Here is a 24,163-nt window from a genome sequence, read left to right on the forward strand (position 1 = left end):
GTTATTTTTTTTACTGCGAGATTAACGCTCTTCCTGACCTGTGTGAAGTTTTTTCATAAACTGCTGTGGCCACTAGAAAAACTACAGGACCCGGCTGTAAACCAGAAGCAAAACAGTAAGCGCACCCCACAATGCCATTGTTTAGATGTCCAGCTGAAGACGTTAAAATGGTCTGCTAACAAACTAATAAATGTAAAGTTTAGTTTTTGAAACATTGCCAGGGTCAGTTGATAAGAGCAAAGTTATCTGCATGTACTGTCGATGTGAAGTTACCATCGTAGCACGACAACTTATTATTAGCCGCATTGAGAATTTACACGAAACTTAGAAGACGTTTGGTAGATCAGGCATTGGGGCAGATGCAGTTGCGCTAACGGGAGATTAGCCTACTGGACTCGGTAATGACAACTTATGTCGCGGTAACGTTAATGGTAGTGTCTGTGTGTCTGTGTGCAACATCTCTCTGGCTCTTCTCTCCCCTTCCTACTGCTGCGTTATCTGTCTTGTGCCTGTGTGTGTGTGTGTGTGTGCGTGCACGCGTTCATGCACATTCGGTGTGTGTGTGTTTGTGCATGTGAGTGAGTGTGTGTGCATTCGTGCACATTCGGTGTGTGTGTGTGTGTGTGTGTGTGTGTGTGTGTGTGTGTGAGTGAGAGAGAGAGAGAGAGAGAGAGAGAGAGAGAGAGAGAAGAACTATGTTTGAATTAGGCTTGAATTAGGCTACAACAATTCAGAGTATCTCGGGGTAACGTTAATGTGAGCGTATGTGTTTGTCTGTGTGCGACATCCCTCTGGCGCTTCTCTCCCCTTCCTACGGTAACTTAGGCTAACGTTATCTGTCTTGTGCCTGCCTGCCTGCGTGCGTGCGTGCGTGCGTGTGTGCGCGTGCGTTCATGCACATTCGGTGTTTGTGTGTCTGAGTGAGTGTGTGTGCATTTGTGCACATTCGGTGTGTGTGTGTGTGAGAGAGAGAGAGAGAGAGAGAGAGAGAGAGAGAGAAGAACTATGTTTGAATTAGGCTTGAATTAGGCTACAACAATTAAGAGCTTTTTTGTTATTGCAGTATCTGAACTTCTTGGAGGAGAGATGTTTGTTTTTTGCTCAGTGGTGCTGCCAGCATTGTGTCATCTGTCCCAATAGCCTACTTACTGACAGTATTACTACAGACATGAATGGCTGTAACACTATACTGTGGTTTGCAATAAAAATAATTAAAAAAAAACATTACACAGAGCAAGACTACCCACTTTACTTTGATATGAGTATTAAAATGATAAATCAAGGGACATTTTGAACAGATAGAAATGTGCGATTAATATGTGATTAATAGCGAGTTAACTAGGACATTCATGAGATTAATCGCGATTAATTTTTTTAATCGATTGACAACACTAGTTTTTACACGTTTTCAAGCCCATAATATTCTTTTTGTCAAATTCAGCAATCATTGCCTCACAACCGCTAGCTGCCCATTCTGTGGGTACACTGTAAAAAAAACACAGACAAAGTGGGGGAACCCCCCCCCCTGCGTAAATACCCTTCCCTGGGGATACTGAAAGTAGGTGTGTGCGACCACTCTGGCATGTTTCATTTGATCATTTGTAAAAATACAGTATGCTGTACGATTTTGCACACAATCGTCTGCTAATATATTTAAACATAAACCCAAACGAACACAACTTCCTGTGAAATCCCTGACTGCGCCTTTAACACCTGAAAATCCAATCTTGGCTGGGAAAACACAGGCACAAATGCACAAAGCACGCATTGTGATCAGAATTTAATCAGATCTATCAGACCAAATCTTTTCATTTCAAATCAGCTTGGTCTTGTATGTAATCAAGGCAATAATGTGTGCTTTTTGTGTTTGTCTATTTTGATTGTATACTTAATCTGCAATTCTAATTATATATAATGTGACCCTTTAAAGCGCAATCAGTCGCTTTGCGCACAACATTATTTTGAGAAAATCCACAATAAACAAACTTCCGGGTTAAAATGTTGAATTTCACGTTTTCGCATAATTCGACAGTAAGCGGTCTACAGTTTCATATCGTGAACTAATTTCACGGAAAAACATACGTCTTGACTGTTAAACCCGGTGAAGATTCAACACATCTGCAGTCATTCCAGTTGTCCACATGCTGCTTAAAAAGGTGATTTCTCCTCTTCTGGCATATTGTGACAGGAGAACCATGTCAACTTTGGATGCAGATATCTTAGCGATAGTTTGTGTAATACCCTCGATATACATATCGTTGGAAAGCTTAGTTTATGGCCGTTCACGTGAGCACAATAACTTAATTTTGTAAATGTTACCGAAACGACTGGTTTCGCTTTGCAGGGTCATACAATATCAATGTGTCATCAACATACAGGGATTTAATTTGTAAAAAAGGGCTAAATAATCCACCATGAGCTTTTTTTTATATCAAGACCATCGTCAAATCGCTTTCCTCTTTAGCTGCAAGCAGTGACTGAAAAGACTAATGTCTACATAAGATGGTGGCAATAGCTAATGAGTGACTGTTTAATCTTGGGGACTTCAAAGGACTGCCAAACAGCCCAGCCCCAAGTTTACTTAAGAGTGAACCCTTTAGAATTGCATCAAGTCTGGCTCGAGGCAGACAAGGGCTGTTGAGGAAGCAGTGCATAAGCAGTGGCACTTAAGCTACTGGCACTTACGTAACCTTCTATAAATAATGATAATAAAAAAGCCTCAGATATAGTATCATCCTCGGGAAATACTGTTTCCAGGAGTTTAGCCCTACTTTTCCCAAGAACGTCTGAATAGACGAGAACTTGTGATGAGACCTTACTTTTCAGCATCTCCACAATGCAGCTACATGTATACACCTTCCTCAGGAGCGGTAACAGAACAAGGCACTGGCCCTTTACAACCAACACATCAGCTGCCAGGGTCCGGGGAATCTGAAAGAGCCCTTCTGCATAATTTAATTATGACACTCCAAAGGGCCTGGTCCTGCCTAAGTGCTCACTCCGTTCATTATCATGCTAATAAATGACGGCGTGAACATGGGTCGTCGTCACAAAACAACAGGCTCAGGCATCTAACTGTTTCCAGCTGCAGGCGTTTATACTCCAGGCTTGTTGATGGGCAGATACTTTGCTCTGCCCACTGCAACCTCCAGTATAGCCTAATCCGCGAAAACCATATGTTACAACAAGCGTGGTCTTCAGAGTCTATTTTGTGAGTGAATGAGAGTGCTTAGCTTGTCAGAGAGAGAGTTCTATCATTACATGTACAGAGAACATGCACAGCGCTTGGTGACAAACATCCCAACCAGGCTCTGTAACCATGACAATGCTGCACTTTCCCATTCTGCACAGAAATGAACCGCCATCAAACAATAAACAATCCAGTCCCGTGCTACTCCAGAAATCAAACTCTCTCTTCCATAACCATGTCCTCAACCACAGAGGAAAGGAGTTCTCAATGGACGCAAATTGCGACTGACTAAAGAAGACATCGCTGCTTTGCCTGCGGTTTCCTTTGATTTTACCCAAACTCTTGAGGCTCACTGAAATATGATGCAAATGCCATTCCCTTTAGCCCTCACACTGATGCAAATGAGCAATTAGTCAAATCCGACTGGCAGACCCAATGAATCCCTGGGCCCTTACCGGACTTTCAGCATAGCCCTCCTGGACCAGGATGTTCCTGGCACGGTTGTTGATGTGTTTAAAGCGGTCTGGCCCCAGCAGTATGCCCCCGTACCAGCGAGTGACCACAACCATCACATTCCGAACATCCAGAATCTACGTGAAAGGAGAAAGCAGAGGGAACATGTTTTTGGTGAATGTGTTTTTTTTTTTGGTAAATACTACACAGAGGAAAGCACACAGAAGAAAAAGCATCAATGGGAATCTGAAACCGGTAAGAGCACCTACAGAGCAAACCCAAAAGTAATCATGTGCTTGTGTTATCCATCTGTCTATCAAACTATTTAAATCATATTAAAATGGGGGAAGGCATGGTTGGTGTGTAACAGTGAGAATGATGGTTGCAAATGAATCAGTCTGAGAAAGAGCTTTGTTTAGTCTGTCAATCTTGCCATGTCTGGTAGTTTGCCAGCATCAAGGCAGTGGGGCATCTGCCATCTGCCTGTTTTTATCTTTTTTCTGAAGGAGCGCACTTCAATGGGAATAGTCTGCTCTGTGGCAGGACATGTGTCATGGCTTTCAACCCGCATTCAATGGATTCAGCTGAGCTTAAAATGAATGGGAGAGGAAGTGGTGAGTAGAGGGAGTGAAAGAGAGAAGAGGAAATGAAGGGGAGACAAAAATGAATAAGGAAGATTCATCATTGTTGTGATCATTTTTCAACACATGAGTGAATTGGAGCACACCCTGAGATTATTACTGCTTTGCTAGACCAAAAAAAGACTGAATGAACAAATGAACCAAAGAAGCAAGCTGCCAACACAGACCTGTGTGAATGCACATCTGTCCAGATCTATTCCACTGAACACAGATGTTGTGTTTTGGGAGATGGTGGTGGTCTAGTGGTCAGGGATCTGGGCTCTGGTTAGCGGGATCTGAGCTCTGGTTAGCGGGATCTGAGCTCTGGTTAGCGGATAGGGATCTGAGCTCTGGTTAGCGGATAGGGATCTGAGCTCTGGTTAGCGGATAGGGATCTGAGCTCTGGTTAGCGGGATCTGAGCTCTGGTTAGCGGATAGGGATGGCAGTGGTGATTAGCAGTGGCGGATCTTGCCTTGGGTGGCAAAGGTGCAGCATGAGGCTCCAGTAGGGAGGCATAGGTTGTGGATGCAACAATTTCTGCTAATTGCAGAAATCATTTTTACTTTTAGGTTCAACACAGACTAGTCATGCTAGTGGAGCATGACTAGCGTGCGTGACCTGTAAACAAGCTGTGGAGGGTGGAGGCTTACTGAGTTGTGAGCAGCAGAGAGCTTCTGCAGAGGGCTGCTCCTCACAATCATGCTGCTCCTCTCTCTCATGCTCCTCCTGTCCTTCGTGCTACTCTTGTTCTTCTTGCTGCTCCTCTCTCTCATCGGGGTCATCCCTACGTTCCCCGGGTCCTACAGTATGTTCGCAACACATACCGGGGAACTTAAGACTCTTTTGGGGAAAAGCGGGGAACACAAGACCCTTTTTAAAATGTAAGAAAAAAAGGGTCCTATGTATCCCGGTCCCATAGAAAGTGGGGAACATAGATACGCTCCCCTTTCATGCTGTTCTTGTACCTCAAGCTGCTCCTCACTCCCATGCTGTACCCTGATTTCCCCCTCTGTTCCAGGCTCTTCTCTCCATTCTCATCTCTTTTCTCCTCCTCCTCTGCAGCTGCCTATTTGTCTCACTTTGCTTTGCACTTTTTTCTAATTCTCCTTCCAGCTGTCTCTTTGCTTTCATCTGCTGAAACCCTCCCCCCCAAAATACTGAATCTCCTCATCTCCCTCCCTAGTGATATACTGTAGGTTAGAGATATCAACATAAAAAATTATTAAAAGCATGTCACGTAGCTATTATGTTTAAATTAAATTAGCTCAGTTTCCAGAGAACTACAGTAGATATAGCTAGTTACAGTTTTTTCTGATTGCTTAAGCGCAACTATTGGCTATTTTTGCAAAACTCTGCACACAAATAACAAAACCTTTCACCAAATTATCAAAACATCATATTTCTCTTGCAAAATCAAACACAGCTTGATTAACTCTCCACACCTTCGTAAAAAATGGTGTTTCTGTATGAAACAGTAAACACAAGCCATCATTTACTAAGCACACAATGTGTCAACTACACACTGATGGTATGAATATAAGATATATCTGGCTTTTGCTTTCTCTGTGCACAAGGTAGGCTATAGTATGTCAGTTTGAAGTCATACTTTTGTCATAGTTCTGTAAACATACAGGGATCCAAGCTTCAAGTATTGGTGTTCACACTCATCAAAACAAATACAAAGTCAAAACACAAAATAGGAGACAAAAAAAAATATTTAAAAAATCTCATCATGACTTCTCTCTGGGTACGGCTACAAAATTTCATCTACATCGCATGCAATGTCCTTCTGTCCAAGGCACGGGGCTCCTTGTCCTTGTTGTCCTCTCTCTCTCGCTCATTCACCTCCTTGTTCTCTTCCTCCTCCTCTTTCTCCTACTTCTTCAACTCCACCAAAGCCATCGATATCTCAAAGTTGCGACACTACCATTGACTCCCGTGTACAAACAATGGCGGCACATCCGGTATGTCATGGTCGTTGAAAGGAACTATTCAATGGGAGAATGAATGAATATCTCAGGTGTTATAATAAGACTTTTCTACATGACTTATGGTCCTGTGCATAATAATGCATTTTCATTGAGTAATATATGTATGTGGAAATGCAGTTTAGAGTAATTTTCATTGAGTATTTACCGTAAATATTAATGCGATCGCTGCTGTCAATCCCGTAGTAAACCAGGATGTAATCGTGTGCCATACAGTTGGCAACACAGTGTAAATAATAATAAATGTGTGTATAATTTTGCTAGGAGTGTGTTGAAAATTTGGAAATTGAGTGTAAGCAGTGAAGTTCCCCATGTTTAAAGTTCCCCAAAAAGAGTGTTGTGCAGTGAATTGTGCCTACAGTTTATCAAAGTGTGTTTTACAAAATTTCAAACTGAGTGCAAAGCAGTGTTTGTGCTTTTAGTTTCGCTAACTCAGTGAGTGGTTTCGCTATGCGTATTAATAGTTTTAGAAATTGTGCTACAAGAATCACGATTAGCGCTTAAGTGTTCAGAAAAAAACTGTAACTAAAGATTCCACGCTAGCGGGGCATGACTAGCGTGCTAGCAGCTGACAGACTGACCAACATAAAAATATAAATAGCTGGGCTAAACGAAAACAAATTGAGACTCTGCAGAAATTGGGCTCTGCAGATAATTTCTCATCAGGCAGACAAAGTTAAGTGATTCACAATGTGAGAATAAAGTCTCTCCCTCTCTTGGGGGGAAACCATTTCAAATTCACTGAAATTGAGGACAAAATGAGACAGGATCCCCAATGTGTGATGTGCAGTGAATTGCTGGTACATGAAACATGAAACTTAACATGCTATAAAAAGTAGGCCAACAGGCACTTTGCATGTCTCAACAGGTACTGTAGCTCACTGGATCCATTAGCTTGAAAATATAAGGGTCACAACATACACATTGTGGTTCCCAAAGCCAGACCAGCTCAGAACCACTGACTTAAACTATATGTAGATGACACACAAAATTAAATCTTGCCCCTGCTTTTTTGATGGATGAAAGTATTCTGTTCCCCCTTGGTGAAACATGTTACCAGCTACTGCCAGAGCAGGGACACCCCTCTCTACCTTCAAAAAACTCCCGAAAACCCAGCTCCCAAGATCTGGCTTTATCTACAGTAGCACTTAAACTATCTTTTCATCTTTTGGAACTGTCATTTGATTCTTTGCCAGTTGTGCTTGCTGCACCACTGTGTCCTTGTCGCACTGCACTGGAAAGCATTGGCTAAATTACTTATTGTAAATGTAAATGGGTTGTGCAGACATTACTAACACAAACATAAGGTCAAGTTTATTTTTCAACCCTCTGATAATTTTGTCACGCTGCGTAAGAGTATGCAAATAATGTTTTCAAAACCTCAAAAAGGTAATTCCAGTGAGTTTCCTCTGAGTAAACCCAGGCAACTAAGGACATGGAATAGCAGTCACCCAACGCATGGCTCAACACTCAATGAGCGATTCCTAATGACCGCTCATTCATGCTCTACAGATTGTGGGTTACGCTTTGACTTAATAGACCATCAGCGACATCCACACTCTGCCTCTGATTTACAGATCAGTCATTGCATTAATGTTTCTTGAAATGAAGGGGGAGAGCCTGGAAGGAGATATGATAATCAAGGGATGTCATGCAACAAGACCCACAACACCCCCCCCCCCCCCCCCCCCCCCCCCCCCGCCCCAAACAAGATGACAGGAGAGGACAGGAGAGGAGAGGAGAGCGGAGGGAGGATAAAATGTTGATGCTGGAGATACCCTTAGGCACAGAGTGCCTGACAAGCTGCCTGGCTTTGATTAAAATGGTGCAATAGTTTCAGATTTTTTCAATGACTACTGAGTACTCTGTATAGGGTGGCTAACAGATGGAGATGAATCGTGTGGGTTTTTTTGGCCACCAGAGAAAGAGAGAGAGTGTGTGAGATGGGCATACAGGCATGACAAAGGGAGAGTAGATGACTCAAAATCTCGTTTTGGACTTCAAGTGCTACCAGGTGAGTTTAGATACCGGGATGAGATTCTGGAGCCAGTGGCAATTCCATATCTCCAGAATATGGGACCAAATGCCATCCTCCAGGATGACAACGCTCACCCCCATAGAGCTGGGATCATCAGAGAGTACCTCCAGAATTTGGGGAGTGGAGAGGATGGAATGGCCTGCCGTGATGCGAGTTCAGACCTCAACCCAATTGAACACTTGTGGGATCAGCTTGGGCGTGCTGTACGTGCCACAGTCACCAACAGAACCAGGTTGGCTGACTTAACAGATCCTTATTGAGGAATGGAATGCCATCCCACAGCAGAATATAGCCAGGTTGGTGACCAGCATGAGAAGAAGGTGCCAAGCTGTTGTGGCTGCATATGGATCCTCTACACGCTACCCTGACACTGAGTATAAAATGAACGAATGTTTGCCTAACATGTTTTGTTTTCCTCATTTCTGTGGGAGAGTGCAATCGTCAATGCTTGAAGTAACAAAGGTGAATTCCAACAGCATAACAGGCCATTTTGGCACATTTTTCGTTGGCACTACTTACACGTTTGCTTGTGTTGCTCATTCCATGGGAGCCCAATGCTTACAAGCTGTACCTCATTGTAAAGGTGACTAATAAACGATGAAAATGACATAAAACACTTAAGTGATTGGTATTATTAAAGTGGAGATATAATGGGCCAAAGTCAAGTTTCCTTACTTTTTGTGAGCGGTTTATATTCATATTTTCAGCAAATTCATTTTGGCTCAGGTAATTACCTTCTGAGAGAAGCAATACTGTTTTATGCCTAGGCTTTTGACACAATGGGCTAAATTAGCTAACAAAAAGGATTATAATCCTGTCTGTGTTGAAATGTGGCCATTATCTTTGTCCAAGCAAACAGGCCTCCCTCACTCTCTCACAGTCACAGACACAGACACACACACACACACACACACGGAGACACACATACACAAATTGTACCTGCAAAAGATGAAGCAGTCTTCCACCAGCAGCTGTCTCACCATCATCCTCACAGTCTTGCAGGAAGGTGTTCTTGTCCTCACAGTGTATCCTACACAAAACATAATGAGACTGAGGAAGACATAGACACCTAGGACATAAGGCCATGAAGGTGTGTGTATGTGAGTAGGCATGGATGGCCTTGAATGAGAGTGTGTGTGAGAGTCTATTACATGCAGTACATCTGTGCATGTTGTTGTTCATGTGCATGTCCCTCTGCATGTGCAGGTACATCCTCATGAATTCTACTCTCGCGGTTACGTTTGCCGCCATAACAGCACAAATGTCTCTGTGAGACGATTAAAGGATATTATGTTATCTAAGACACTCGGAAATGTACAGTGCAGGAAACGCTTGATCAGCCCTTGATTATTAGTCTCTCATAATCAGAGCCACTGGAAGATGAGAAGAGAAGTGAGGGAACAAAGGCTTCTTCCTCTCAGTCACATTAGCCTCTGATGATGATGGCTCTATCATACAGCACAGAAATGCTAATTATGCTCTTCAGCAGGTTGGGCTCATTCAAGCTCATCGCAGACTTTCCCAGTGAAACATATATTCAGGCCCCATTTTTCTGTCTGCTTGGCCTTGGTGTATGCACACAGTAATTAGGCACGGATGGATCCGGTAGGCAGGCTCTGAATGTCAGCATCACCTGCTGGTTAGTCTAGCCCAGATGACACACTCATACTGTCCATTGAGACAGAACCCTTTCTCCTCAACCCAGCGGAATACAAACACACGAGCCTATAGAAATACAAGATACCAGAGCACATGCAGACACACACACACACACACACACACACACACACATACACACACATACACACACATACACACACACACATACACACACACACACAGACTCCCAAATGCTGACAGTCAGAAAAAAATACAGAAAACTCAAACGCAAGCACAAACTCATATGATAATCACAAATATGAAAATATTAAAAGTCGTGTGGAGCATGCCCATACCCAGCAATAAAAAAACAAATCCCATACCGGTATGCATAGATGTTGTGGGTGGCACTGGCTATCTTTTTATTTTCATACAGCTTGTCCAGTACCATCCGGACCTGAAACACATTAAAAAAGATGCAGAAAGCAAAATAAGCGTTGGGCATTAATATTCAGCAGTCTCCCGTAACCCAGCAGGATGGCAGCGAAGGATGCTTTTACCACATGCTAATGAAAAAGCATCTATGCGGGAGACAATACCACGGACCTCCATCAGAGGTTAGTTGTGCCTGTGATGGCCTGCCTGGTGCGAAAAGTCACCGATGAGGGTCGCATTAAGTGCTGCACTCGCAGTTGTCATTCGCATGGCTCAAAATGTCCCCCACCCTCAAAAGTATTCTTAACACGTCACGTAACACATCTAGTATTCATAACACATCACGATTTGCTTTTCAGACCTAAAGCGTATCCACTCTCTTCATATCTCGTGTCGCTATTTGTTTCGAACAAATACAGTCAGAACTAAACATTAGCAGGCTTTGATAATGAAAACCAATGAAGTGTATCCATTTCCACGCACACTTACAAAAGCAACCTGATAATCATCCATCAAATTACACTGCACAAGCCTCTTCTTTTTGCTTTTCCCTCCAAGTTTGATTTTGTGTGTGTGTGTGTGTGTGTGTGTGTGTGTGTGTATGTGTGTGTGTGTATGTGTGTGTGTGTGTGTGTGTGTGTGTGTGTGTGTGTGTGTGTGTGTGTGCACCTGTACTTTGCCATTTCTTCTGTGTTTGCCAAACTGTCACTCAACACACTCTCTCAAGCGTGTCCTCAAAGGCAAAAAAGAAACCCACACAGTCTTTCACTTCCACGTAATTAGCAGGTATCAAATAATCTTTGTGTCGCAAATATTTTGCGCATTCATTTTCCCGTGGCAAATCACACCTCTCCCCACAGTTGCAATAAACTCAAACCCTGCAACCACTGAGCTCGGTGATAATGGAGACGGTGTTTACTTAAGCGTTACAAATATTGGGGTTGCTGCACTGCATTCACACTCGGAGGACTCGGGTTTCTTTCAGAAGTGTGTTTACTTCTACGCCTCAAAGCAGAGCCTTGGAAAGGAACACCTGGCAGGGCCCATCAGACTTTGGAGGAATGGGCCGGGCAGAATATTGACAGACAGTAGTGTTTAATTATGCATTGGGCACAGGGTGCGCTGCTCAATAAATGTACTTGAGCGCAGGGGCCCAAGAGTGCAGTATTTGCATTTCCTTTCTTCTCATTAAAAGCTGAGCTTTAACTCCTCCTGGCCCTTCCAATCAACCCAGACCAGAGGGCACAGCGCGGTGGGTGTCAATGGGGAGAGAGAACTATTTTATTTTGCCGAGGTTGTCAGAAAAGATGTGAAAAAAACGGAACCCACTCAAAAACAGAAACACACTTCTACTCGTCACTACAACAAGCTCTACTTCGGAGAAGAGCCACTGCTTGTCAATGCACTCCGTGTTCCGGCTACCTGGAACAGGAATTAGACAGTGAGGCAGCACGAGCAGCGGGGATCCAGAGCAGCACTCGACGCACCGACACGCAGAGCGGCACAGGAAGCGTTTAGGAAGCTATTAACCACTGAAAGGCCCTCTGCCTGTTGTTTATCCCTGGGTCTGTTCAACCATCAGCGACCATGACAAAAGGGTGACTTAAGCTGCTCATCTGTAGCCTCAGGGTTTTAGAAGCCCATCTCAATCTCACTGCGCCAATGACGTGTGCGCGCGCGCACACACACACACACACACACACACACACACACACACACACACACACACACACACACACACACACACACACACACACACACACACACACACACACACACACACACACACACACACACACACACAGAGAGAGTGGGTGAGAGTCGATACTTCCAAATATTCATAATGTGACATTTGGGGCTGAGTGTCTGTGCCTGTTTATGAGCATGTCTCTGTGTCACCCTCTATTTGTTGTCACAGCGAGAAATCCACAACGATTTCCATTTTTCAGTGTCAAACAGCAAGAATCTAGCATCGACCCACAAGCATAAACAATGGCATTCCACACAGGTGATCAAAACAGCAGAGCGACTACAGGAACTCAACGGATCATTACGCCCGTGCCTAAAAAGTCATTGCAGCAGCAGGCCATTATGAGCCTGCCAGAGTCTGCAAGAGAGTGTGTTTATGGGTTTAGCTACCAGTCCACCAACCGGCATAGCAGTCCGACTCAGAGTTCAATTAGCCATCAGGCTATGACACAGCGTACTCCGTGAAAGTGTATTTGGGGCCTCACAGTTTAATTTGAGTGTACTAATGTGGTATTAGAGACCAATTTATCATCAGGATTTAAAACGAGTTTTGCCAGGAAACACAAGCACTGATTTGCAGACAATGTTGTAGAAGTTTGACACCAAACGGAAAAAAGGCTACTGGAGTTTCCAGGATCAGTGGAAAACAAGGTTCAGTGCCCAAAGAAATACGGTGAAGACAAATGGAATTCTATTTGAATACAATCTTAGGAAATTATTACACATAGGTCCTGAGAGACACTGACATAAGTCTCGAAATAAGTTCCGAGTAATCACTTTCCACTGTCTTCACAATATAATAACAGTCTGCCTCGAACACCTGCTACTTTTCAGTCCAATGCACTTAGACTGATCTACAACATCTTTTGAAGCACACGGGAGTCCTCTTCACCGTAGTTATGCTACATGTTGATTCATATTCTGTATATCAACATGAACGACACAAGCTCTACGCACTGTGATACATTGATCTGCAATAACCTGGTCCATTATATACCTCCTATCAGAGTCTTGTCACTGGAGTGGGGTGAGGTTAGTGAGGGAGGGGAGGGAGGGGAGGGGGGTGGGTGGAGGGTTGAAGCCTCGAGCAGCATCTGAGATGCGAAAAGTCTTTGGGTAAAAGAGACAGGTGCATACTGTAAATAACTCAACACGCATCTGCGTTTGCCAGTAAACGCCTTTTCACAGCTTTTATGAAAAACAAACATTTGTCAAAAGATGAGTGGGAGAATCCGTGGTGTCAGAGAGGGAGCATATTGTCAGGTGGCTGCGCCATCCAAGTTCTGACATGTGACACTTCTGTCAGCTCAGATGCCAGTGACAGCAAGGAAAGTAAGCTCTGTTATTTATATGTGTGTGCATATGTTGCAAATGTGTTATTTGTTGTTATTAATCTGTGTGTGTGTGTGTGTGTGTGTGTGTGTGTGTGTGTGTGTGTGTGTGTGTGTGTGTGTGTGTGTGGTTGTTGTTAATGTGGTGTAGTTCAAACTATTATTGTGTCACATATCCTTTAGACTGTATACTGGGTGCCATTGACAGAACAAAGTCTGTTAGAGAAGGTTATTTTAAACCTTCAACTGTTAAATTAAATTTAAAAAAAAAACCTAAAATGTGCGCTGTAATTTAAGTACAGACATACATAAAGCTTTAAGAGAATCTTAGACAATGGCACAATGATGGGGGTAGACGAGTAACTGAGTGACTCATTTTATGCTATACCTTTGACCCCCTAAAGATGTGAAAAGAGTTGCCGAGTGTGATCGAGTGTGTGTGTGGGTGCCATACACTCACAGAGACAACAAGGAGATTACAGTGAGAGGCCAGAGAGAGGGAGAACGAGAGGGAAAGAGTGGCTGCTTTCAAGACGCCTAACACAGCTCCAGGTGACATACCCTCCAACACTCTGGAACAGCTGCACCCCTCTCAGAGGCACTTTGACAGATGATTACCAATGATATTTCAAGGAGCCACTCATTAAGCCTTGTTTGTGGAATGGTGAGCGATTTGCTTAGTGTCCTTCACGAGTCTCTTACGCTGATGTCATGTTTCCTGTGAGTGAGGCTTGGGCAGTAATGCTCCCCGATTGTTATTTTGTCAAGGCTACTGGTGACATTTGCTGGAGTAGTAAATTGACTGAGGAGGCTCACATACCTGCTTGGGGGTGACCACCATAGCTAGGTGAGGCTGGAAGGTGCTCCGTCTGTCTGTGATGGGTTCGCCGTGTTTAATTTCAGGCAACTCTTCTCCTAAACACCCACACACACACAGGCATTTTAATCTAAAAAATACATGCACACCAATGCATCTGATTATGTAGAAACTTGCAGCTCTGTAACATACTGTACTACAGCAGCATTTTACGCCAAATTCACTTAACACCCGGTTATCTCCTGACCTCATCCGCCCACCTGGCAAATGTTTAGCAGTCATTCCACTCCCAACTTTCACAGCAACTTTTTGGAAAATAAGCACCGCTTCACCCACCATAGCTATGAAAATGGAAAACATTTCTGTGCCCTGACTGAAAGGGCAACTCTGTCCTCAGGCCAGCACTTAAACTGTGCACATGGTTTAGACCAAACTCTCTGGCTCTACTTTGTCAACATAAATATGGAATAAAAACTTTGTCAACTTTGTCAACCTCTAACCCTGCAAAGTGGATGGAGGAATGCAGCCCACTCAACATGTCACACCTGCCTCCTCTGTAACTCTGCTTTGGGGACTGACACAGAGTGTCATCATGGAGGTGATGCGCCACCTGTCAGGTAAATCAGTGGCCAGCAGCTGTGTGCCTCTTTCATTTAACTTCATTCCTGGACGCAGCACTCGAGGGAAGATTTCACCGTCAGGCGGCGAGGTGTCTTCGGGGCCTATTCAGCATCACTGGCCTGAGTGCTCCTCTAAACTCTGGTGAATGCATCTCCTCCACTGGCCCATCACTTCAGACATTTCCTCTCCAATCACCTGTCCAGTCTGAGCCGCCTCAGGGAGGCTTTGGATTGTCTGCTTCCCGTTTGGCATCACACCCAAGCCTTAGTGCCGAGTCCACTTCCCGCGGGTTGGCTTAGAAAATCAGGCACAAACTACGGAGAGAGAGTCACTGCCTGGGCTAAGCCTGAAGACAGCACCAAGATTCATTGTTCTGGAAAATGAATTTAAAATGACTAGCACTCAGACAGAGCAAATCTGTGTTATTCTGTGTTATTATTATTCTAAGCTTTTATGTTGTCCAGCCCAGTCACAAACAGGCCCAAAACAAGAGCACACGTAAGCACAACAAGTGGAGCTGTGAGGTGCTTCCCAGTAAAATATTACGCCACCTTATCTCACGCCTTCCACTCCAATGGTGGCACCAGCTGGTGGAGGGTAAATGATATTGCATTTCTTGTATTATTTCAATTGGGACATTTCATTGGGTTTTGGACCCAATAACCATGGCAACACTAGTCCACGTCTGAGTGATTTTTGTCATCTTGTAAGAGGAAAGAAAAATGATGGCTGTATACTCCACCACCGTTACATGTTCACAGGTCACAGAGCCACTGTTATATTCGATCTCAATATCAGGCGGTCTAGGTATATTGTACATTCAGATTTGATTTGTCAGATTAATTTGCATATAAGGCTGCTTACAGTATATGAATATACAGAGATGTGCAGTCTTGAAGTAAAACAATCTACAGTTACATACCCCCAATTTGATCTACAAAAAGATGGGCTTGGTCGGTGTTCTTCAGCACGCTATAGTCTGGAAGGCCTTCCTCATCATCATAATCTTCCTCTTCTGTCACCATGGTTTTTCTCAGCTCAGACTCCTCCACTGCAACACAACACACACACACACACACACACACACACACACACACACACGTCAAGCCCATCACACAGACAACTGCCATGCCTGTTCACACTTTGATGTTTTAAAGGGAAAAAAAACATTGAAGCTCTTTACATAGCCATTTAAAAAGCATACATATGGGATTGAACAAAACAGACACACCATGAAATAGAAGTAACCTCGAGACACAAGAGAGAGGGAAGAAAATGACACCGTAGGGGAGTTATACCCTGAGCATTTTACAGTTTCAAGGCTGCCTTAATGAGCCAGGCACACACAGGACTCTGCCTCGGTTCTATTCCTTGGGGTTTGGGGCTGCAGAGTAGACTGGCAAAGTGGTGCCGTTTAGCATTATGACCAACCAGCAGAAGTGAGATTTAATTCATCCCTTCCAACATGGCAGTAAAGCCCTTTCCAGACGCCAGCAATTGAATGCTGGCAGACCATCAGATAATGTGATGTGACGTGATGCTGTAATGCATACTGATGAGGAAAGGTTAACTACCGCCTTGCTGAAGGGCCACTGTTAAGTCAGTAGGAGTCTAGCGTGTGAATTTCTCCCCACTCCACTGTCTAAAGATCATCCCCACTTAACCTTACAACCAGCACCCTGATAACGGTCTCAGGCAGAGGGGGCCGCTTGAGAGAGACCTCCGACCATCGCTACTGTGTCAACAGCGAAGCAATGAATGAACGAGGCGACACACTTGTCAAATCAACGACACATTACATTTTATGGTTAAAGAACATTTTGTAGACAGTGATTAAAGATTACGAAAAGGATGGATTCACTTCATTGTCAATTGTGTCAAGCGATTTTCATTATCCTTCAAAGACACAGGCCAGATGCAAGACACTATCTAGAACTGCACATTAATGTGGCAGAAAATAATAGCCAGTGAGATGGGAAGAGCATACAAAAGAGGGGCAGGATTTCAGCAATATAATATCCTACTTCTGTATTATTTTTATTCACATATATTGTGCAATTGTAAATTATCTGTAGCTAGTAAAGCATGCCGGGCCAACTTCTGTTGCATTTAAATGTGCAATAGATGTATGGTGACCTGAGTTGACAACAGTGGAACAGTGACCTATCTCTCTGTTTTTTTTTTCTTTCTTTCTTCATAAGCCCACCCATGTATCACAGTGAGGAAAACAGGACAGGCAACCACATGTAAATTCTAACTTGTCACTGGCCAACCACTCCTACACTCCCCCGTGACCTTTTGGTGACTTTAGGTCTTCCTGCCAAACTTTTTTTTGCCTCCCGAAACCTCCTGTTGAAATATTAATGACTTTGCCAGGGTAAAGCCCTGTTTGATCTTTCTGACAGGAGTGTGCTCCTCGACCAGGCTCTGGAATATCATTACCATAATTATGTCCCAGCGAATACAACACTTTCCCTCCTCTTAAGAAAAGGACATGCACATCGCCTCCGCCCTTGCACAGTTAATTAATGGTAAATAAGAGGGACAAAAACACAAGGGCCAAAGTGACATCGGAGGCTTCAAATGCCACAAGTTGCTAAATCTTGTGAGTGACGGGAGAAATATACTCTGTGAAAATTAGACAATTCATGTTGAAAGCCATATCACTAACAAATTAACTGAAGGTTTTAATTTGAAGGTAACAACAAAGTATTAAGGAGCCTCAACTTAGACTACAACTCAAGGGTAACTTAATATTAACATCGATTTCCACTCATTTTTGTGCCATCACAGATGGATATATCATATTAACCCATCAATGGCCTAACTTAACAAAACATCGGTGAATGAGGGCGCCCACTTGAGAACCCTAATGACAGGCTGCATACTGTATACTGCTGTTAAATGGGCCATTTGTCTTGTGTTTGTGACCACTGGTTGGCAGATTGTTGGCTAGCGTGCTTCTTTAAGTTCATTTGGGCAGGGGCTTCTTAATATGTTTTTACCTTGGATTTTGGCACAAGGGATTAGAACACCTAATCCAGTGTATTAATGTAATCAGAAATATTTCCATCCACACAGTATGCCCTGCCACAAGTAACACTACAACAATCTCTACCCAATGCAGACCATTCTGCTAATAACTGTATAATAAAAAAAGACATACCATGTTCATCCTCCATCATTTAAAAAAAACATGTAAACAGGGTCATAGACTGGGATGTGACGAGTAATAAAGGCTGGAACATGCAGGTTGAATTCAAGATGGCTTGTCCTAAAACCTTGTTTCTCTCCACTCAGACAGACCGTAATCAAGCACTCTGGAAAGCAATCAATTAACCTGAACACAACACAGATGAGGACTGTCTGAGGCACACGTGCATAAAAATACCAGCCAGTGAAAAATACCCAGTGGTAGAGGTGTGCTACAAAGATAATAAACTACATAGGCAGTTCATATAAAATCAATCATTCTCCTCTTGTTTTTGATTGCACAAAACAGCTGAGTGCTTTCCTAAAAAAAATAGGTGTTTGTGTTTGTGTGTCCCAACTAAATATAATGGCCTAATTAACATCGTATCTTATATGACCAGCCACTAGTTTCAGCATTTCATGGCAGAGTAAATCAGAGATGGAAATGTCATACTAACTCATTAGCATTTAGTCTTAATGATCTTATCAGCAATATTTCCATCCACACAGTATGCACATTTAAGACTCATAGCACTCTTCTCTACCGAATGCAGACCATACAGAAATCCTCCTCTATGCATTTGAAAACTGAGAAAAGAGTGTAGAGGCAAGAGCCGTGAGAGAAAAATATTTTACAGTCTTTGAAATGTAGATACCTAAGCTCTGTTATGAAGGAATGAGATATCAATTGAAGACAACTCCTAGGAAGAGTGTAGTACAATACTGGTACCCCAGGACCAATTTAGAGAACTCCTCTGTGCATGGTGTCCTAAAATCTCTGAAAAGCTTCACTTCTTCTCCAAAAATGGGCTGAAACTGCAAATACACACTTAAATGCAGTAAGTAAGATTTACGGATCAAGCTAGTGCCAGCCACAGATTTGTACACCTCCATCTCCAACCGTCCCCTCCCCCATTCCGAATTGTGTGTCGTAGACAGACATCCTGGATGTGCAATCTATTACTTGTGGCTTCTGTGATTGATTATATGGTTGCGGCTCACAGAGCAACTTGAGAAAGGATTATCTCTCACAGAGCCAGGCCTATCAAAGCTTGGCTTGTATAAATATATGCTGACGAAACTACACTTGTTGTGCATCTAAATGCATCTAAAAACAAACAACAAAAAAAAATTGCATACTGCGACATAGCCCAAAATAAAATGTGGCTTGACATCAAAGCATATGCACACGCCACAGTGTACCAGCACAAGGGCAATGGTGCTGTAATCCTGCCTGAATGATCATGGCACCATGTTGGAACCACTTCATGGAAAAATCAGCATCACTCCAACTCCTCACCCTTGCGCATGCATTTGGGGCTGGATTTCAGTGGGGTGGGGTGGAGTGGTGTGGTGTGGTGTGGCTGCACAACGCAAGGCTTGAGGAGCGGAGTCTCAGGAGAGAGAAATCTGCCCACTGCTGTACTTCACTGAGCCCCAGCCAACACTGATCCCTGGCTCTGTGGGATATGATGCCAACCAGCACAGACCTAGCAGCAGCAGCAGCAGCCAGCTCCACTGCCTAAAGCACATCTGTGTGGAGCAGTGGGTGGAGCTCATGTGAAGAGAAATGAGGCTGGCCTGAAGGTAAACTAGAGTTACCATCTAAAAGAGCTGTTCAAAATAAATTGGCATCTTCACAGGATGCAATGGGTGTACAAGGGGGTACACAACATAAACAAATACAGTTTTTGGTGTACTATTATCACTGATATTCTGTACAACACAACAAACATACTGTATGAACTGGTATCTTTGATAAGTCTTTCAAAATAAAATAAAAGTATTTCTCTCTGCAATGTTCCCTTTGTGTGTAGAAAATGAGACCAATATTTTCAAAGAAATGTTAAGTATTTCCTTATACTCACAGTCTTTCCATTGTCATCTTCTTCAATATTTCATTTTAAGAGTGTAAAATTGATTTTGTTAGTGATCATACAGGCTAATATGTTGTGCTTCCTGCCCTAACCACCCTCTTAATTGAATAACTACATCCAGCTCTTTTCAAATATACTCCCTGCTGTGACAGCATGACAGCACACCCAGTAGTCATTAGATGATGAAACGTTCCATTTTATCAAAATTTCATTAGGAATAACAGGTCTGAAATTTGCATATTATTCTGGTGTCAATCAGCAATCAGTAGAAGTGAAATCCTTTAAAGAATGTGCTATACACACCGAGATGCAAACACTGTGCAAAGGAGCTATGCAATGACTGAAAATGCTTAAAAAAATGCTTAACTTTGCATACAATAAAGATCCGCCCTTACAGGCACACAGGTCTATCTGCATGTGATGATGCAGAACTACAAACTACAAACTGTCCTTCACAGTTGTGCTTAAAAACCTGTGTCAAGCCAAGAGCGTATTAGGGTCTCATAATTAGTAACACTTGATTCTGTATAGTCTTTATTACCAAGATACTGGGGTCAATATCATACCTAAGAGTACTTATCAGCATGTCACAGTTCTGATATGGAGTATTTACACAGCCCTACCCTTTATTCTATCTTTAACCCCACCAGCAGCTAATATTGGTCTGACTTTGTAACATCAGTTTTCAATTTTTTTGTTCGTCAATATGCAACACTGCACTTTTCAATCACAACTGTGATACGTGTGTCCACACCTGGCTCATATACCATACTGGTCCATACTCCATTGTAATCAATATAAAAACTTCCACAACTCCTCTCATTTTCCACTGCCCTAACTCTCTGTCGATGCAATCTGTTAATCTGTAACTGTGACAGTAGACATTTTGCACTCAATTTCTCACTATATCTACAAGTCCTACTGATGGTATCTGTATGGTAGGAAAAGTCAATGATATTCTCACTCTCATAATTTACTTAATTACTTCATTCTGACGACTTTCATGCACTAGCCTTCACATTGTTGAAACCACTTAACTCAGCACACCTGCCACTTCACAACTGCACTGTATAAAAAAACAATCACCTTGCACTGTGTGCCCACTTAATATGACCTCTTATGACCTGTAAAACTGGAGTACCTTTTATGCTATGAGTGCAGTCTAAATGATGGTGAATACACAGAAAATGGTGTGATGCAAGTAATCTACTAGGGGTAAATGAGTGAAACATGCAGTAAAATATCAAGACAACTTTGTTTAAAGAAGCTTCAGTCATGGTAAACCTGCGGTTGAAAGGGGCTAGCCACAACTGAAGATTTAAAGGTACTCTAAACAATGTTAGGCGGCTTCTAACTAAAACATTTTTACATAATGTCACATACTGCAAACATCACCTCACCATCCGCTAGCTGTCTGTGCCCTGAATACACTGTAAAAAAATGTGGTCTCCGTGGACAGCCCAGGCTCCAAAAATGGCAACAAAAACAATTTGGTCCAACCTGGACCATAAAAACATAACAAACTGTTCCAGCAAATCACTGAGCATGAGACAGAAAGGGAGGGAGTAGCGAGCTAGCTCTCTATTTTGTTTGAACTTCAACAGACGTGACTTTACCAAACATCACTTAGAGTGCCTTTAACACATCATCACTACTGCAAGAACTCTTTTATGTTAAAATGTCATTCCAGATGTTTACATGTAGTCATTTGTTTTACAAATGTAACAAAAAGAAGTGATTATGAAAATAATATAGTTACTGAGAAAGAGCATTTAGTGTCACATTCTTAATTTAGCCCAAATGTTTTTGCCTTAATGAGATTAGCATGCCATGTGTCTCATATTAAAACTCAGCTGTTCATCAAATGATTTTTTGTGAAAAACAATGTTGGATTTTCTTATTACTTCAGATTTTAGGGGAAACTACAGAGTAATTTAAGAGTTTAGGGTTACTAAAAGTCAGTACCTTCAACTGCAACATACAGAAGACTCCATCAAAACAGATAATGGCCGCGTTTCCCAAACACGTTAAGAAGCTCTTAACGCCAAGATCTTCTTTGGAGCGCTCTTAAGAACGCTGTGAAAGAAAAACGTGTTTCACTAAGATCTTTCACTAAGAAGGAAACGTTAGATCGAGCTGACCCACTCTTAACAGCCTTCTTAGCGATCAAATGCTCAGTGATCATAGCCTGCCGCTAGGGGCACCTAGATTTCTAGGCTTTAGTGATCAAGCTGCGTCAGGGAAATGTATAGGCCTACTCCACTTTTTTTTAACAATAAAACAATTTTCAATGTTGCAATGCACTCGTGGCTGTGGACCACTGGCGCAAGAAACATAGACTTAAAAAAAATAATTGAATTACACGTTTAAGTTTTCAACATATCTGCATATGAAATTATAATACTTCACATACAAAAAACATATATGAGTTTATAATACTTTACATACAAAAAACATCAACAGCCCTGTGGCATTCCACGGATATCAAGGAAACAGATGTAATTGAACTAAGCTGAACCTAATCCAATGAGGCTTCACCTGCTACAGTAGCCTACTCTAGGCGTTGCCAGTCCGCGATGTAAAAGTCCGGTTTACATTAATGCATATGTGCACCCCACTCGCAGGCCACATGCTGGAGGGTTACATCTTCTCGGATATTAATAAAGTAGACTAGCCTAGCCTACATCACATGCCTACTACCACACTATCTATAAGAGAGATGGGATGCGTCTTGCATGAGTTAATATATGAATGGCCTGAGCTAATACAAAATAGACCTAGGCTATATTGATAATCACCCTGTTTTATCAGTTAGTTTGAGTTTTTTGGCAGACGTAAGGAGCTGCGACCGCACAGCCCAGGCTGCAGAAGTGCCGCAAGGGCGCAGCAAATTATCTTCAGAAACAATATATTTAAGCTCACGATATTCACACCGGCCCAAAATAACGGCCCACCTAGCCTGGCTAACGCCTCCCACTTCTCAAATGAGACGTGGTCTGGCAACCAGACGTTCATTTTCTCGTATTTGAAAAAATGCCCAGATCCGTTCATTGGGCGCCACGGATGTCAATCAAATGCGTCTCTGCATAGCTCTTCATGGTCTTGCTTTCTCCCCTGTTCTGTGATTGGCCTCCAACATCAGGCGAACATGGGGGCGTTAGTTTCCAGACTGCCTTAGCAGCGTGAAAGAAATCACCGCGCAAGGCAGTATGGGAAACCCAGGCTACGGCCCACCGGTAATCCTCCCGAATCTCCCGATTAGCCACCCGGGCCTGCACACACACACACACACACACACACAAACATGCACGCGCACACGATACATGCGTAGCCTAATTGCACCTGTAGGGCGAACACGGGGCGCTGTGTGACTTGTGCCCTTATAAAGGGGTGGGTGATCGATTTGCCTGGCATCGATTGATTCCGTTTCAGCACCACCGTGGTGAACAGCTCTCGTTAAGAGCTTCTTCAGAAGCTTCTTTGGCTTGATCTTAAGATTCTCCTAAGAAGGCAGTTAAGAACGCGTTTGGGAAACACCCGTATCTTAGCGCTCCTTCTTAGCGATTCCTTCTTTGGAGCCTCCTTAAGTCCTTAAAGGTAGGGTATGGAATTAGCTTTGTTGGCCATTTTTGCAAAATCACTTGAAATCCTATTCCTAACCCACTTATAGCCACTAAGTTGGAAGCACTGAAATGGAAATTAAACACGTCAATCATCTGCGGAACGGGCAGGGCTCGAAAAACTCCAGCCAATAGAATTCCTCACCCCATACCATCATTTCACAGCTCGTTCGTCAATCTAACGTCTTACTCCTCTTCCTACTCCCCCTCCCCACCGCGCGCGACCCTTTCGAAAGCTGGTGACCGCGAGTCAGTGCTGAAACGAAACCAACTGCCTGCTGCTGCACGTCCATGTTCCCCTCTTGTTGTATGTGTCACTTCATTTCTATACAAACTAACTAAGGCAGCGGATACCTACGGAAACTCAATCACCCACGCAATAAATAAGCTATGTAGCAAAAATTACATTTTACCGTGACTCGAAGAATGTTGTAAACATGAAATCGAAACTTAACAGCTTGGAGCTACGGTGGAATAGGCGAACCAACGGGGCAGCACTAAACTCGGATATTTCAGGAGATAATCGCCCTGGTAAGAACAAACCAGATTCTGTTCAAATATACACACCTATGGCTACTGAACCATATGTAGGCCTACTACAACCCTTTGGAGGTGAATAAAGAATGTAATTG

The 24,163-nt window shown here is 43.0% G+C and overlaps 1 protein-coding gene across 2 annotated transcripts in view; it reads right to left on the minus strand.

The window, feature by feature from the left end:
* The window catches only part of impact (impact RWD domain protein), a 32,219-nt gene that overhangs the window by 3,085 nt on the left and 4,971 nt on the right, over positions 1-24,163 (minus strand). Inside the window, exons 6-10 of one of the 2 annotated variants that reach the window (XM_062556346.1) lie at positions 15,765-15,893; positions 14,225-14,319; positions 10,273-10,346; positions 9,230-9,320; positions 3,646-3,780 (exon numbers count right to left, since the gene is read on the minus strand). In XM_062556346.1, coding sequence (XP_062412330.1) covers positions 3,646-3,780; positions 9,230-9,320; positions 10,273-10,346; positions 14,225-14,319; positions 15,765-15,893 — 524 coding nt within the window. Of the gene's footprint in view, positions 1-3,645; positions 3,781-5,829; positions 6,253-9,229; positions 9,321-10,272; positions 10,347-14,224; positions 14,320-15,764; positions 15,894-24,163 lie in introns of those variants that run through there. The other variant, XM_062556347.1, reaches the window with a different exon arrangement.

Source organism: Sardina pilchardus, chromosome 15, assembly GCF_963854185.1.
Source record: "Sardina pilchardus chromosome 15, fSarPil1.1, whole genome shotgun sequence".
Classification (NCBI taxonomy): Eukaryota; Metazoa; Chordata; class Actinopteri; order Clupeiformes; family Clupeidae; genus Sardina; species Sardina pilchardus.